This window comes from Heterocephalus glaber, unplaced genomic scaffold, assembly GCF_053883595.1.
Source record: "Heterocephalus glaber isolate CG9 unplaced genomic scaffold, H.glaber_assembly_v1.0 deba00001608, whole genome shotgun sequence".
Taxonomy (NCBI): Eukaryota; Metazoa; Chordata; class Mammalia; order Rodentia; family Bathyergidae; genus Heterocephalus; species Heterocephalus glaber.
Genome location: NW_028258379.1, coordinates 4,936,230 through 4,952,642, shown reverse-complemented (window position 1 = coordinate 4,952,642; position 16,413 = coordinate 4,936,230). Strand labels below are relative to the sequence as shown.

Sequence of the window (16,413 nt, the reverse complement as noted above, 5' to 3'; positions counted from 1 at the left end):
AGTAAGTCTCAAGGGAAATGCTAAAATACATCCATCAGAAGGAAAGCAAAACTCCAAAACTTGTGGTACAGAGTGTTGCTTAGAGCAAATTTAAAGCACTAAATGCTTACATAAGAAATGAGAAAAAGGGGGGCCCGGGGGTTTAGCTCAGTGGTTCCACTGCCTGCCTCACAAGCACAAGGTCCCGAGTTCGATCCCCAGTACCAAAAAAGAAAAAGAAAAAAAAAATGAGAAAAAGTTTCAAATTAATAATCTGTGCTATCAATTCAAGGATAAAATAAACCCAAAGGAAACAGAAGTAATAATGAAATAAAAAACAGAAATGAAGCACATGAGAGAAAAATCACTAAGACAAAAGGTAGTTCTTTGAAAACATCAGTAAAACCGACAAACATATAGCCAAGACTGGCAAAGCAAAAAAGAGAAGAAAATAATACCGGTACTAGGAATAAAAAGGGATATCATTACAGACAACAGAAAGATGGTAAAGAAACGCTGGAAATTATGAACATGTGAATTTGAGAACTTAAGATGAAATGGACTGATATTTTGACAAACACAAACTACCATAACTGATATTAAATACATAACATGAATGGCCCTATTAATATTAAGGACACTTAACATACAACATAAAAAGTCCAGAGAAAACAAATCTATAGGTCCAGATGGCTTCACTACAGAATCCAGTCAAACAACCACAAGGGAGAGGGGAGTGAGCGCCTACATGGCTATCAGTTGTAACGGAGGGTGAAAGAGCAGGAGCAGAGTGGGCAGGGCTGAGGCGACAGGAAAGGGATGCTGCGGAGGCGTACATGTTCTTTATTTTGCTTGTACTGATCTGAAAAGCCATCCTTTTATAAGAGTTTATCATTGGAGAAACGCCATCAAGGATACACAGGATCTCTTTGCACTATTTCTTACAACTGCATGTGAATCCATAGTTACCGCAAAATTATTATTAAAAACTGAAATTAGGTAAAATCTTTAAAAAACAATAACTAGGGGGGGTTCTGTCTCCTTGCTGGATGCTGACTGAGATCCCAGCAGGACTGAGATCCAAACAAACCCAGGTTTTCCTTCTCTTGGCCCGGAACTGTGCAGCAGTGCATAATAAATATCTGTATTCTCCATGCAAAGAGCTTCCTGTTACACCAGCACAGGTTACCCCCAGCTGAAGAGGAAAGAAAGGGAGGAGAGGGTACTTTCAGCACTGACAGAAACTGTGGTTTTGTTTTTTAATGAATGGAGGAGCAAAGTAAAGAAAACTAGCCCCATCCTGACATTTTCCAATAGTACCCTGACATTCCAGCTTCTGGTCTTTCCTTTGCACTTCTCTCTTTCATTGAAGAGGGTGGAAATTTGGCACTATATCCTAGATAAACATCCAGGTTTCTACGGTTTTAAAGGACAAAAGTTCTCAGTGGTATCACATATCCAGATGCTGGTATAAGCATCAAGAAGATATGGTAACTGACTGTTTCTGAAGACGGTGCCTAAGTCATCACCAAATTAACTGGAGCTACGTTAATAATCAGTACTAAAATTTCCTTTCCAAAGACAGTTTTAAAAATCTGAGAACAAAATTAAACGCCAGTGTACTAAAACTTCACTATGTTTCACACAAAATAACATTATCTCAGCAAATATATCAGGGCCAATATGTTAAGATACTAGTTACAGTATTCTGAATAAGGTAAGAAAATCCCGGAGTGTTATACATTTCTTAAAGGTTATTTCATTCATTAATTATAGCTATTTTATCAAATTTGTTTATTTATTTATCCTCCTGGGGCATCAAACACAGGGACTCTGCATGCTAGACAAGACAAGCACTCTACCACGGAGCTACACCACCAGCCCTTTTTAATTTTGAAGATTTGTACCCAAGCCTTTACAACTGGGTCAAGAGTTCATAAGGAAAGAAGGGAATGGAATCAATAAGAAAAAATGAAAAAATGGAAACAAAGTCTTTGTAAATAGGGAGGGAAGGAGAGGTTGAAGGGAGGGCAGGGGAATAGGGGAAAAAACAAGAACCAAGATAGATTACGTAAAGGTACAAATTTCCAATGATGACTGTCATATTGTATACCTAAAATGTACCAATAAAATTAATTTTTTAAAAAAAGAGTTCAGGCAAAGTTAACCAATTTTTTATTTCTGCTACATTTGTGTTTCAAGTATGCTTTCCAAGCACACAGCTCTGTGCAGTGTTTGAAGCATAACATTGTGATCAGATCTTCCTGGGTAATAATGAAGATTCTGCCTCTTATTGGCCATGTAATCTTGTGGAAAAGGTGCCAAGCTCCTCTCCTTTTTCTTCTTCTTGCACAAGGAACCATCCAAATTCCAAACTACAAACTGGACCACATGTATGAGTAAGCAGGATCGTGTTCAAAAAAATAATTCAGTACCTGGTCCCAGTCCCTTTCTCCCGCGTTCTTACTGTTTAAAGGGTGCGCTGAGTTAGCCCCTTCTCGAGACTGGCATTCTCACCTACAGCCCCTCTTGTTCATGAATGTGGAGAACACAGCCTACAAAGACCAGGCCCTGCACACCCGAAGTTATCACTAGCCCCTCCTCCTCGTGGCTGTCATCATTTTAGTAGTATTACTAGCAGAAGTAGTAATTACTTAAAACCTGAAGCCCACCTGGTAATCCTATTTTAATTCAGCTTTTATGGCTTCCAGGTTCTTTGGCTTTGGAGGCAAGTCATTCAATGGAGAGGAGGGGATATGGCAAGTTAGAACAGTGAAGAAAAAAGAAACTAATAAATTTGTAAAGGACTGTGATGAACATCTTTTGGTATTATGAGTTTTTCATATTTAAGATTATATCTTGGGGCCGGGAATTTAGCTCAGTGGTTTCGCTGCCTGCTGAGCAAGCGCAAGGACCCAAGTTCAATCCCCAGTACCAAAAAAAAAGAAAAAAAAAAAGATTATATCTTTAAGATCAATTCTAGAAGTGAAATATTTGGTCAAAGAGAAAGATTTTCTAAGACCATAAAAGATATTGTCAGTGTTTCCTTCCTTCCTGGAGTCCTCCTTCTGTCCTTTCCTTCCTTCTTTTTTCCTTTCCTTTATTTCTTTTCAGTGCGGGGTATGGAATCAAACCCAAGGCTTCACACACACTACGCCAATGCTCTACCTCTGACCTATACCCCAACCCCCAGAATTGTCACAGTGTTTTCTAAAAGGCTGGTATGATAAAGTCACTAGGAAACCAGCATCATACTGTGAACTATCAAAGGCTGTGATAATCTGAAAGGCCAAAATAAATATTGCCAAGTAGTTTGTGTCCTCTGATTACTGAAGAAGTTGAACTATGTCTCTGTCTTTTTTTTCAATTAACAACTCTCAGTATATTTTCTATTTCCCATTAGGATCATAGTGGTTTTTCTCATAACTTCTGTAAGTTTTCTATGTTATTGTAAACCTTACGCTACTGGATTGATTACAAATATTTTTCTACTATACAGCACTGTGTAAAATATTAAAAATTTATAATAATTTCTGTATATGGGACATATTTAAATGAACTGTTCTTAGTAAATATTATATAAATGATACTATACATAGGGATACTTTATTAAAAGCCCCCATTCTTTGATTTATCTGTATGTTCAGTCTTCACATTATTCAAGAGGGAACTGTAACAGGCTGGAGATGTAGCTTTGTGGTAGAGCCCATGCTTAGCATGCAGGAAGCACTGGGTTCCATCAGAACCAAAACCCAAGGTTCTAGAGGAAGATGTTCACATCAGTGGTTCTCCCTCAGTGGCAAAGAAGGGGATGAGTGGTTGTTACTTTTTGCTCAAAACAATGGTAACTGAAAGGTGGGCAGATATTTAAATGCCAATGTCCACATTTTAATTTAAATCTACATTCATTCTATACTTGGTAATCACAACATTGGATTTATATCTAAATCTGTTTATTGAATAAAATAATAAGGAATTCAGAATATTAAAGGGTTCATTTAGTAGTTATCTTACAAGAAGTATAGACTTATAGCCGATATATATCTGTGTATGTATATATATACGCATATATGTGTGTACATATGAGAGACTATATATATCTGTGTATGTACGTGTATATATATGTATGAGTTATGAGAAACTACATGGTGGCATGTAGTGAGTTTGAGTAAAATCTGAAAAAAATTCTGATAGTGCATATTTTATTGGCTGGGTAAATAATTTATCAAGAGACAGTTCTGGGGTAACAGAGGTGTGGGGTCATGTGCCTGAGAAGACATGCAGATTGGTTACACGCAGGGTCGTACAATTAATAACAATGCAATTGTTAACTATTTTATTGGAAAGGGTTTTCAATTTTTGTTTTCTGTTTTTCCACTAATGCATTAAAAAATACCACCTAGTCTTCAGATTTAACATGATGGGTGGTGGTATACGCATTTGTCTGTTCTCTCCCCAAATGCCATGACAACGTCAGGAGAGAATTATACAGTGCAAATCCACAAGGACAGAGAATACAGAGGATAAGAACGCTCTGGAGAGGGATGAGAACGCAGAAAGCCTGCAAGCTAAAGAATGGTGCTACCTGGCTTAATAAAGCAGAGAAAGCCAAAACCTCAGCCGAGAAGGAGAGGGGCTTGGGAGGACAGTGCAAAGAAAAGCCAGTAAAAAGTCCATTTATGCCATGGATTTAAAAATAGTCTAGAAAATGCCTTGAGGCACCCAGAAATGTACAAATGGTCACCAACAGGAAAACAAGGTATCATTTTTTTAAGAGCAACATTTAAACTCTCAGGTCCTCTCTCCCCATGCCCTGGAAGAAGATGAAAAGTTGGCTTTCTAGAGAGGCTTACAGTTGGGGTCCTGTTATGACAGCCACGGAGGAGCTAGAGAAGGCACAAGGGTCAAGATCTGGGCCTAGATTGCCCTTAGGGAAAATCACCCCGAGAGGGGCTGGCTGGTGACTGGCTGGTGACGGGAGGGAGTGGTATTAGTTGCACACATGCCTTATCCTGAAGGCCAGTTTACAGTTCCAGGGCTCTGTGACTCAGGGCTCAAGGGCACATGAGCAGAGCTGCAGGTTAGCCATACATGGGGTGAGGCATTGCGGCCAACGCTCATAAGGTGCTGATTAAGTCCCAGGTGGGTACTTCTGCAAGGTGCTTGACAAAGGCTGAAGATGCTGAATTCTCCTAGAATCAAGGTGTCGGGGCAATTTTATATGATTTTAGGAAAAAATCATTTTATAATTAAATCATAATTAGGGCCTAGTTTTGTTTTCTGTAGGCCAGCTATGGCCAAGTCCAGATAGAACTCCATTTTCACTTCTGGTCACAGCTAAGACCTCAATGGTCTCGTGATGCTGTGATGCTCCAGGGCAGGACCACACAAGCTGGAGACATCCTGGGAGGAACCAAATCTTCATCCCCATAGTTCCCCATTGTTTCAGGATCATTGCTGAGCCCTCTGAATCATTTGTTACTTCTGTTTCTGCCAATGTTCTGAAGAAAGGTGTGGCAAGCTTGGGGCCTGAGGTCTTTACCGCCCAGAGCAGCACTGATCAGGCCAAAGCTCAGCTTCTTCTCTAAGTCTCATTTTCTGTCTATATATTAATTAATTTGCCTTGTGCTGTCGGGGCTCACAGGAGACTAGGACTTACTGCAGAGGTTCTAATAACGTCCCCTTTCCCTGTTACCTACTCAAGGAAACCAGAACTCCATAAACCCAATGGAACAAGGACAGGATCCTCCTAGTTCCCAAGGCCAGCAAACCCCAAAAACTACCTTCACCACAGGGAAACAGGTTCCATCTGAGCAACTCCCACTGGCTGCTCATGATCCTGTGACCCTTTCAATTCAGTCTGACAGGAAACCAGTTACACAGTCAACACCTATAAAGCCAGTATCCAAAAAGGACCTCTTCAGATCTCTCAGCTGGGTGAAACAGTTTCAGGAAGTGGGTCCCAGACAAAAACTATTACTGACACTCTGCATGTCACTGGAGCCTGTGGGTTAACAGTTCTAGGTAGACTACGTTATTTGTACAAATCTGGGCTATTTACACTTCTCCTGAATTGTGCTCGTGACTAGGAAGTTTAATAATTGTTTTCTATATCCAAGTGTATCAAGCAGGGCACATTTCACACATGCTTGTGGCACTAACAGCACAGCACTCCAGCTTAACACTTATAACCACAGGAAAAGGAAATTTCTGATGTACAGTATAGTGTGGTTTTTTTTTTTTACAAACTTCCATTCTTCTGTAGTTGGTGACTACTGTACGTAAAAACATAGAAAAGAATGACATCTAGTGTTCAAAAATGTTATTCTTCTTAGAATATGGAGTCATAAATGGAGAGGCTGTGAACAGAAATGGAGCAACATGGAGATTACGCTCATCCACCTTCACAGAGCAGCAGTGCATTAAAAACAGAGGGGATTTTCCTGCCATCCTCGTTCTTTGAAACCTGCAGGGAACTCTCGAGTTCTTCTAGACAGCAAGTGTGTGTAAGGGCTGGCATAGCCTCATAGAAGCAGCTGCTGAGAGCAATTCTAGGCCTCGGTGGGACCACGGCCCCATTAGCAAACCTCAAACAGAAGCTACCCACCAGCAATGTGGGGGCTGCTCTTTTTCCAAGTTCTGGTGTTAAACTCATTAAATTCTTAGATATCTGGTAAAATACAGTCACCAGTGACTTCTCTGCATCCAGATGTCAAGTATGACTTCATTTAGCTGGATGTGGTGGTGCTGTCTTATAATCCCGGCACGGGGAGGCTAAGGCAGGAGGACTACGAGTTTGAGGGCAGCCTGGGCAATACATACAGTGAGTTCAAGGCCTGCCTAGAGTACACAACACTGTCTCAAAAACAAAACGAAACAAAAACCAATTTCATTTCTGCTCCTACAATCTTCTTCACGGTCAGGCTCCATTTCGAGGTCACAGCACAGACTCCCTTCGGGATGCACTCACCTCCGCCATCCTCTTCCTCAGGTTCTCCTTGCCCATGTATGAAGCCTGCTGAGACATGACATTCTCTTCTTTTTGAATCAAATTTGTCAAGACATTTTTAAAATTCTGATACTGCTTCAAGAGTTCCAGAACTCTTCCACACTGTTCAAGACTATGGAGAAAAAGTAAAAGAGCTGAACAACTGAAATTAACAAAATCGTTCTTTCTCTTTGTAAGTCGATAATGACTAGCGAGTTTAAAAAGGACTTTTCCTCTCAGTATGGTTTATTAATAGTTTCACCAATACAACCTAAGAAGAATGACGGATGTATTTCTCTGCAAAATAGATAGTATACATAATCCCTGGATTGGGACTGTCGCCAGATCAATATTTAAAAACTGACAGATGTAAGCTCTAGAGGGAAACACAGGATGCATAATCCCGTGGATCAGCATCTCAATATCATTGTTAACCAAAAGACATTTGGAAAACAGAATTATTCTTGGCACTTACATCAAATTAGTGAGCAAGGCACAGGCTGCCTACGGGAATGTCTTTTCTGCCCATTGTAGGTTCAGCCCTTTAAAAAAGTAAAACAGGGCCAGGGATTTAGCTCAGTGGCACCGCTGCCTGCCTTGCAGGTGCAAGGTCCTGAGTTCGATCTCCGGAATAAAAAATAAATAGATAAACAAATAAAAAGTAAAACAGTGCAGAGAATCTGGTAAAATAGTTGGAACCCTGGTTTCTAGTGTGGCCGGGCACTACTTAGTTGATGACTCTGGGGAAGATACTTCAGACTCTCGCCCTCAAGCCTCTCTGTGCAGTGAGTCAGAGGGTAGAGTAGGCTGTGGCCTGACTTCCATGCACGCGGGTGCCAGGGGGGCTGCAGGAGGGGCACACAGACAGGATCCTGCAGAGAGGACCGGCAGGGCACAGCAGGGTTAAAAGAAGCCCCCAGCAAGGCTGGAGTTCCCAGGAATTCCCACAGAAATAGGTTACGCTCACAGCCTCCTCCTGGAGAAAGACAGCACGTGGTCCATGGCACACAGGCGACACTGCCCTGAGCTGCAGGGACCGTGTGGCAAAGGCCCTGGCACTGAGCGCCAGTGTGTTTTCAATATGAATTTGTCCAAATGTTAACTACGTTCAGACAATGTTTCAGCTTCAGGAGGGATTCCTTTCCCCTTACCACTCGGTGACAGCAGTCTTTGTGCTCTCCCACAAGAGCACAGTATTTTGGCACTGTTCATTCAGAGTTTTTTCTCTGCCATCTTTGAACCGAGGAAGAGAATTCGCCATTTCTTGTAAGTGTTTTTTCTCTTCTTCATATCCATCTAGATCCTTCTCCAGTCTGATTAAGGATTTTTTCCTGGATTATGGATGAGAAAAGCTTCTTAGCCAGGTGTTAACTAGTGTGATTCAAGACACATATCTGGGGGAACGGGCTAACTTTCATGGGTCCATGAGGTTAATGATGAAGTTACACGTTCCTGTTACAGAGTCAAGGAGGCGCTGCATTTCCAGAGTACTAATTTGGTGTTTTAAAGAAATACATAAAACCACCGCCGCCTACCTTGCAAGCGCAAGGCCCCGAGTTTGATCCCTGGTTCCAAAAACAAAAAAGAAATATATAAAACCATTAGGAGAGACATTTTTCTTTCGTATTTCTAAAGGTGTGTCTATGCACATGAGAGGAAGAGAGTAGGTGTGGGAATCAGGGGAGGAGACAGAACACAGATGACTCACAGCTGCACAATTCCTAAGGGAGGGGGCGTGGCCAAGGAAAGAGGAAAGGAAACCTTCACTTCCACCCTGTGTACAAAAAGTTCTCTTACATCAAAAAGGAGGTACTAGGGATTGAATCCAGGGCCTTCGCAGTCAACTATATCCTCAGCCCTTTCTTAAATTTTTGAAACAGGGTCTAAGCTGCTAAGTTGTCCAGGCCAGACTTGAACTTGTGATCCTCCTGTCTCAGCCTCTCAGAGTGCTGTAACTACAAATGCTTCATTAAGGGTTTGAACCTATAAATGAACTCTGTTCGCCTAAGGTTGTTTAATAGCTTACTGCCTCAACTTCCTCTTCTTCAGTCTCCTTTTGAATCCACTCCAAGGCTTTCACTTCCTACTGCTTCACCACAACTGCTGTCAAAAATCTCTATTGACTAAGCCAAGCCTCGTGGCATACACCTGTGACCTAGCACTCTGGAAGGCCGAGGCCGGAGGATCACAAGTTTGAGCCCAGCCTGGGCAACTTCATGAGACCCTGTCTCAAAATAAATAACAAAAAGGGGCTTGGGATGTAGCGTAGGGTGAAGGCCCTGGGTTCAGAGCCAGTGCAGGGGCGGGGGTGAGATGGGTGGGAACCCGAGCGCCACTCTCCCCTCACAGCTGCCCACGTCCTCTGTGTTGAAGCTGGCTCCCGGGCTCTGGAGATTCTCCTCCCGTGACCCCAGGCAGTCCTGCTCGGGGTCCTCAGCTGGCTCCTCTGCAGGGCCCTGCTCTCAGGGCCCTGGAACGCGCTCATCGGTCTACACTCCCTCCCTCAGCACCCTCACTCACCCAACACTCTGACACGCGCACCTCTAACCAGACTCCTCTCCTGCCGCAGCCTCTTTCTGAGGGGCCTGCTTGGATCACCACCTGAATGTCACGGAAGGACTTCCAACCTAGCATTTCTAAAACTGAGCACAACTCATCTTTCATGGAATACCTGCTACTACCACTCTTTCTCATCTGTGAACGTGAACCCTTCTTCCAGCTGCTCAGGTCAAACCTTGAAACCATTCTGGACTCTAAGCTTTCTCTTACCTACCATGTCCGCTGTGTCAACAAACCCTGTGGACCTGACCTAGAATCTTACCACTTTCTGCCAACTCACTGCCCGTCCAGGCTTCCATGATCTTTTCCACGGGTAGCATCTTCTCCAGTCCTACCATATAGTCTCAACACAACTGCTGGAGAAAACCTGTTACTGCCTGAATCAAATCACTTCTCTCTGCTCAGAGCTCTCTTCTGGCCCCTCACGTCACTCAAAGAGAAGGCCAATGTGATGCTATGATCTCCAGATCCCTACGTGAGCCAAGCCTCATCCCACCCATGACAGCTCTGATCCTCTTTCCTACTTCTGGCCCTCATGGCTGTGCCTTCTCCTCCAACGCCTGGCCTGTCTGCAGCACCCGGGCCTGGAAGGTTCTTCCTCCAGGTAGTCATGGGGCTTGCTCTTGCATCTGCTTGGACTCCAAGGCCACCTTCTCAGTGAAGCCTTCCCTGACTCTCCTGGTGAGTTGCAACCTTCTCCTCCTTCTTCCTTTCTAAATCTCCACAGGCTTTACCACCTCCAGACAAAGTAAATACCTCCCTCTTCCCAGGAGATACTGGCAAGAATTTCTGTGTTCACTGCTGCATCCCCAGTACCTACAGCAGTGCTTGGCACACAGTACATATTTAACAGAGTAATTTATAATTTATAAACACATAGTTTTAATAAAGTAATTTATAATTTATAAACACAGTTTTCTCATTCAGATGTAACATTATTTATAAATCTATAATTTGAATGTATTAAAGGAATAGCTACACTAATAAATCGTCCAGTGCCTCACTGTGAAGTGGGGCACTCTAGGAATGACAGTCTCCTGGGGCCTGAGGGCAGAGGGAAATTGGAGAAGGGCGCACTGAGCTACACTGGGGGACCTGGTCAGCTAAAGACCCTTAAGAAACCATTGAGACTGCACAGCCAGAGACGCAGAGTGGGAGAGACTTAAAGGGACTTGGAAAGTTCCACGAAGGTGACTCTTGCTAACATTTCTACTTCCAGGACACAGAGGATACACTCTGAATGCCGGAACGAAAACAGCAGGTACGTACACAGAAGGCTGCCAGCCCCAGTCTATGCCAATTCTGCTCAGTCTCCACAGTCAGCTCTTAACTTGCCTCTTAAATTCAGCCCCATGTCCTCCCACTCAGCACCACTCTAGCCCTACTGGGAGAAGAGGAGGAGAGGAGATAACTTGGGAGGTACAGGGACAAGACATGGCATGCGCATCCTCTGCCACCAGTCCCTGTAATGAAATATGTGTGACGTTTGCCCATCTTCCACCCTTAAAGGACTCCGTAAGACACACAAAGTGTGGACTTTGAACTACCTTGCACCCTTTCCACAAATCTTACTTCACCATGAGAAAACATACATTAAAGAGAAAACAACTATCCAATATTTTGGAAAGGCACTGTGTCAGTAAAGAAGGAAGCTTGCTTGAAAAGTCTACTGAGAAGAATGTGGAGCGCTGAATAGGGAACAGGATGGAATAGCTACACAAGAAGTCTGTTTCACAGAAGAGATGGGAAGACAGAAGTGTAATCCTGGGCGGAAATGGGTGGAAGAATCACTATTCTTACCGATGTTTTACAGCTGGAATGGTGGGATCCTTAAGACCAATTTGACTGATCTGCTTCTGCACATCTTGAATAGTTTTAAAGAGCTCATTATTTTTGGAGCTACATGCCTCTAATAGTCTGTTCTCTTCAGCAAGTCCCTGATGTGTGCCAGGGCCCCGTGTGTCTAGTAACTTTGTGGACACAGCATCCACAAGTTTTTCACAAGTGGTGTCTTCGCCTTGGCCGGCATCTTTAAAGGTTACACCAAGCATCTTCAAACGCTCATCCAGCTGTCCAGCCCTGTCCTTCATCAGCCACATTTCTCCCTCTGTATCTCTTTCTGTTAAAGTATTTCCTGGTGCCCCCTGTGCATCTGAGACTGACTGGTCCATGAGAAGCTCCTCGGAAGGTTTCAGTGCTCCTAGAGAAGACAGAAACTCCTCTAGAGCAGCCAGGGCATCTTTACTCATCTTCGCCCTATGGCTCACTTGCTCAAGTTGAGTTCTGCACTTCTGTAGAATTCTCTGTGTGGCACACATGTCAACAGGGTGTAATCCCTTCAATACAAAGCTGCCCGGCTCTTCTAAATCAATACATACTGCGATCTGTTTTGCAATGGAATCCTGGATATTCTAAAAATAAATAAATAAATAAATAAATACTTGAAAAGACTAAGATGGAAAAAAGAAAACTATGAGTCAGAAATTAATCTCAATTGCCAGACTAGATTTGATCTAGGAAAATGCTTCTGAGATTAACCAAAGCTGAACTTAAACATAGGAAACATTTTCATTACAAATGATGAGATAGTGCATCTCACATCCCTCCTGATGTTTCAGTCCCCAAAAGAAAACAAGTATATAAATCTATTGCTTCAAAGCAAACAGAGATGAGGGGCTGGGCATTTAGCTCAGTGGTTCTGCTACCTGCCTCGAAAGCATAAGGTCCTAAGTTCAATCCCCAGTACCAAAAAAAAAAAAAAAGCAAATACAGATGAACAGTTGAGAGACCAGTTACAGTTATACAATCTAAAAATTATTTTAAAGATAGAATCTGGAATAAATATAAAATATCCCAACTAAAGCTAATGAGTCTAATATGATATTTAGGAATTCAGTCAATGACGAAGGCATTCAGAAAGAAGGCTTCATTTTAAATTCAAAGAAATTATCCTGTAATTTACTCCATGGTACCTATGTTCAAAGTTACAAGGATTTAGAGACTTGAGAAATGAATAACAATAAACTATTGAAGATTTTTCTGTAATGGCTATATTTTAAATCTATACTAAAGGTCTACTATCTAGAATATATAAAGAACTGAAAAAAATCAGGGCTGAGGATTTAGCTCAGTGGTTCCGCCACCTGCCTCACAAATGCAACGCCCAGAGTTTGATCCCCGGTACCAAAAAAAAAAAGAATTGAAAAAAATCAGACCCCCAAAATTCAAAGACCAAATTTAAAAATGGGCATCTGAGGATTTAGCTCAGTGGTTTTGCCGCCTACTGCGCAAGCGCAAGGACCTGAGTTCGATCCTCAGTACCAAAAAATAAAAACAAAAAAGGGCATCTGAAATGAACAGACAGTTCTCAAAGAAGTAAAAGCAGCAAGATGCAGATGAAAACAACACTGAGATTCTACCTCACTCCAGAAAGAATGGCTGCTATCATGAAATCAACCAATAACAAATGCTGACGGGGCTGTGGGGAGAAAGGAAGCCTTCTCCATTGCTGGTGGGAGTGCAGACTGGTGCAACCACTGTGGAAATCCGTATGGAGATACCTCAAAGAACTAGGGCTGGAGGTCCCATTTGACCCAGCTCTTCCCCTGCTGGGGATCTTCCCCAAAGAATTAAAAGAATCATATCGCAGAGATATATGTGTACCCATGTTTATAGCAGCACAGTTTGTAATAGCTAAAGCTTGGAATCAGCCCAAATGCCCATCAATTGGAAACTGAATAAAGAAGATGTGGGTTTTTAATAAACTGGAGTACTACTCAGCCATAAAGAATGAGAAACTAGAGACATTTATAGCTAAATGGATGGATACTGAGGCCATACTCTTAAGTGAAATAAATAGGACACACATGTGTAAATATCAAATAGTTTCTCTAGGGTGAGAAACTGAAAGTGTAAACAAGGATTAAAAGGATTAAAATGAATAATTGATAATTAAAAATAGGAAAAGGTCCGAAGGTGTATGGGTGATGGGAGGGTAAGGGAAAAGGAAAAATTATGAGAAAAGAAAAAATAATGAAATCTATGTAAATAGGGAAGGGTGGAGGGGGTGAAGGGTGCATAGGTAATGGGGAAAAAAATAAGAACCAAGATACATCATGTACAGGTACAAACACCCAATGATAAATGTAAATGTATTGTATACCTAACTAAAATGTACCAATAAAAGAATTTTTTTAAAAATGCATGACCATCTATAAATCCCTGATTACTCTTCCAGTACACCAGGAGGAGTGATTTACCCTCAGGTTTTGGTGAACACCATCGGAGTCCATGAGATGAAATTCCTGGACAGCCACCTCCCTGAGGGCCAGGTCCGAGCCACACAGGAGCAGTGACTCCTTCTCCACTGGCAACACAACCTGCAGGGCCAGCTCTAGGGACTCCATTCTGGGTGAAAAATAAGCCTGACATAAGGGGAAATGAAGCAGGAAAACATCCTACAAAAACACATGAACACCATTATGTGACCATGAACACGAAATAGTCACCCAAGGAAAACAGCCATAATGATATGTACAGATCCCATTAAACCCAAACCCACACATCTGAAACGCCAAACATGAGTTTGCCATATCCAAGTATTCTTTCTTTCCATTCATTTATCCACTGATTCATTCATTCAACAAACATTTAGTAAGAGAGCTTGATTAACTATGCATCCCTTTGGCCCTAGCCAACTCCAACTCACTGTTACTGTTTTGATATCCTTGTTAATGATTTCTCTTTCACTCAAAAATGTGTCCTGATATCCAAGAATTATAATTAATTAAATGGAAATAACAGAATGAAAAACTGTTATTAAACACACTAAGCATTGCCTTCTCTTTTGAAATTTTAATATTGAATGTAATTTAACTTTGACTTGATGACCAAGAAAAATCATAATTATTTTATTACAATTATGGAATAAGGGGCCGGGGCACCTTATTAGGTGAGCACCTTAGCTCAGTGGCACCGTGCCTGCCTCACAAGTGCAAGGTCCTGAGTTCGATCCTTGGTACAAAACAAAAACCAATTATGGAATAATGTATATTTCCATTTATAAGTATTACTCCACATTATGGGGTTCAAATAATAGGCTCTACAGATAAGAAACTGAAATGTGTGACCATGGCTAAGTTACAGACTTTGAGCCTCAGTTGCTTCCTATATAAAATGGGGACAAGAGCTGGGGACACAAATGCTATGCACGTCTTATTTATGTGGGTTAAAAACAGCACTTTTATTTCAGAAATGAAGAAACCATTTCTCACTGACAGCTTATGTGACTTAGCCAAATTCATGCCCAAGGAGAGACAGTGGGAAGAGCAGGACCCTGGAATGGGAGAGCCCTTAACTTTCACTGCGGTCCCTGGCTACAGGTATGGATTGGATGTTTGCCATGCCGTCTGCATACATGTTTCCTTATCAGTGAAGTGAGTCATGATTGCTATAGTTTGGATCTGGAACGGCACCCAAAGGCCCATGAGTTACAGGCTTTATCCTCAGGTTGGAGCGACTGGAATCCACGGAACCCCCAGGGGGTGGGTCTAGGGGAAGTTAGGTCACTGGAGCCGTGCACTTGAAGGAGGGATTGAGACCCCTTTTCTCTTTGCTTTCCCGCTGCCAGGAAATGAAAAGACCTCCCCCACTATGCACTCCCACCATGCCATACGGTGCCACCTCAGCCCCAGAGCAACAGAGCCAGGGCACCCAGGCTGAAACCACTGACACCGTGAGCTACAATAAACCTTCTCCCTTATGAAGGTGACTTAGCTCAGGTATATTTTTACAGCAACCGACAGCTGACTAACGCAATAATGTTAGCCCCTTTTGTGGTCTTGATAACTAAACAAAATAACTACTTAATATAGTAATCATTTTAAGATGATTTTTAAAAATTGAGTAGATGCATTAAATTCATGAGTAGTAGATCTCAGAATCATACCTGGCCTTCAGTAGCATGTGAAAGTCACTCTCTTTTGCCTTTAATGTATCTCTTGCCTTGACTATGGCAGGCTTCTCCAGGTCACTCACAAGACTCTCTAACTTCAATGAGGTGATTTCAAACTCTTTCCAGCAAGCATCAGTTTCATTTTTCAGAAGCTAGTGAAACATATAAATTAATATATCAACCAGTAAATTAATAAGCACCATTATTATTTTATTCTTATAAAATGAGACATTAAAAACAAAACAAAACACGAGATATTCACTCTTGTGGGAGGAAACAATGTTTCATGTGAAAATGTGTTTTAAATTATTTTCCAAACATCTACAAATGAACTATCCTGGGCTAGGGATTTAGCTCAGTGGTTCCTCTGCCTGCCTCACAAGTGCAAGGACCCGAGTTCAATCCCCGGTACCAAAAAAACCCCAAAACAAATGAACTATCCTATGGGGAAGAACAATATTAACTGCTCTCAAAAGACCCATTCAGTGAAGGAAGGGAGTTGACAATATGGCTTTCAAAGGTATCCAAACTCCTTTCCCCTTACTGTACACAGAATACAATTCAGACAGAGACACAGCTACAAGGAACAGATATTCTATTTCCTCTAGGTAGTAAATTTGTTACCTTCTATATTAAAAGAAAACTGTACTGAAACAAAACTGTTTCTATACACATAAGTGAGTAACATTAATTTATAGCTTATACTAAAACATCTATAATTCTATACTATTCTAGTGTCTTATTTTAAGGCACTGCATAAGAATACTATTAGGAGATCAACAGAATTATTTGCTCTTCACTCCTCCAAAGTATAATGTTTCCCTAATCAACTCAATATTCAGTCAGTGGGGAAAGATCTCGACATAGTTCTTTAGTGGGGAGGAAAACATGCTAAATCCATCACTTGAACATCAGGGATTTTAAACACATAAAA

At 41.8% G+C, this 16,413-nt stretch overlaps 1 protein-coding gene across 7 annotated transcripts in view; it reads right to left on the bottom strand.

The window, feature by feature from the left end:
* Syne2 (spectrin repeat containing nuclear envelope protein 2) overlaps positions 1–16,413 on the bottom strand; it is a 335,155-nt gene that overhangs the window by 185,789 nt on the left and 132,953 nt on the right. For 6 of the 7 annotated variants that reach the window (XM_013067744.3, XM_021247771.2, XM_087195248.1 and 3 more), the window contains 5 exons: positions 15,474–15,631; positions 13,786–13,933; positions 11,327–11,937; positions 8,119–8,298; positions 6,950–7,100 (listed from right to left, as the gene is read on the bottom strand). In XM_013067744.3, coding sequence (XP_012923198.2) covers positions 6,950–7,100; positions 8,119–8,298; positions 11,327–11,937; positions 13,786–13,933; positions 15,474–15,631 — 1,248 coding nt within the window. The remainder of the gene's footprint in view (positions 1–6,949; positions 7,101–8,118; positions 8,299–11,326; positions 11,938–13,785; positions 13,934–15,473; positions 15,632–16,413) is intronic. The other variant, XM_087195250.1, reaches the window with a different exon arrangement.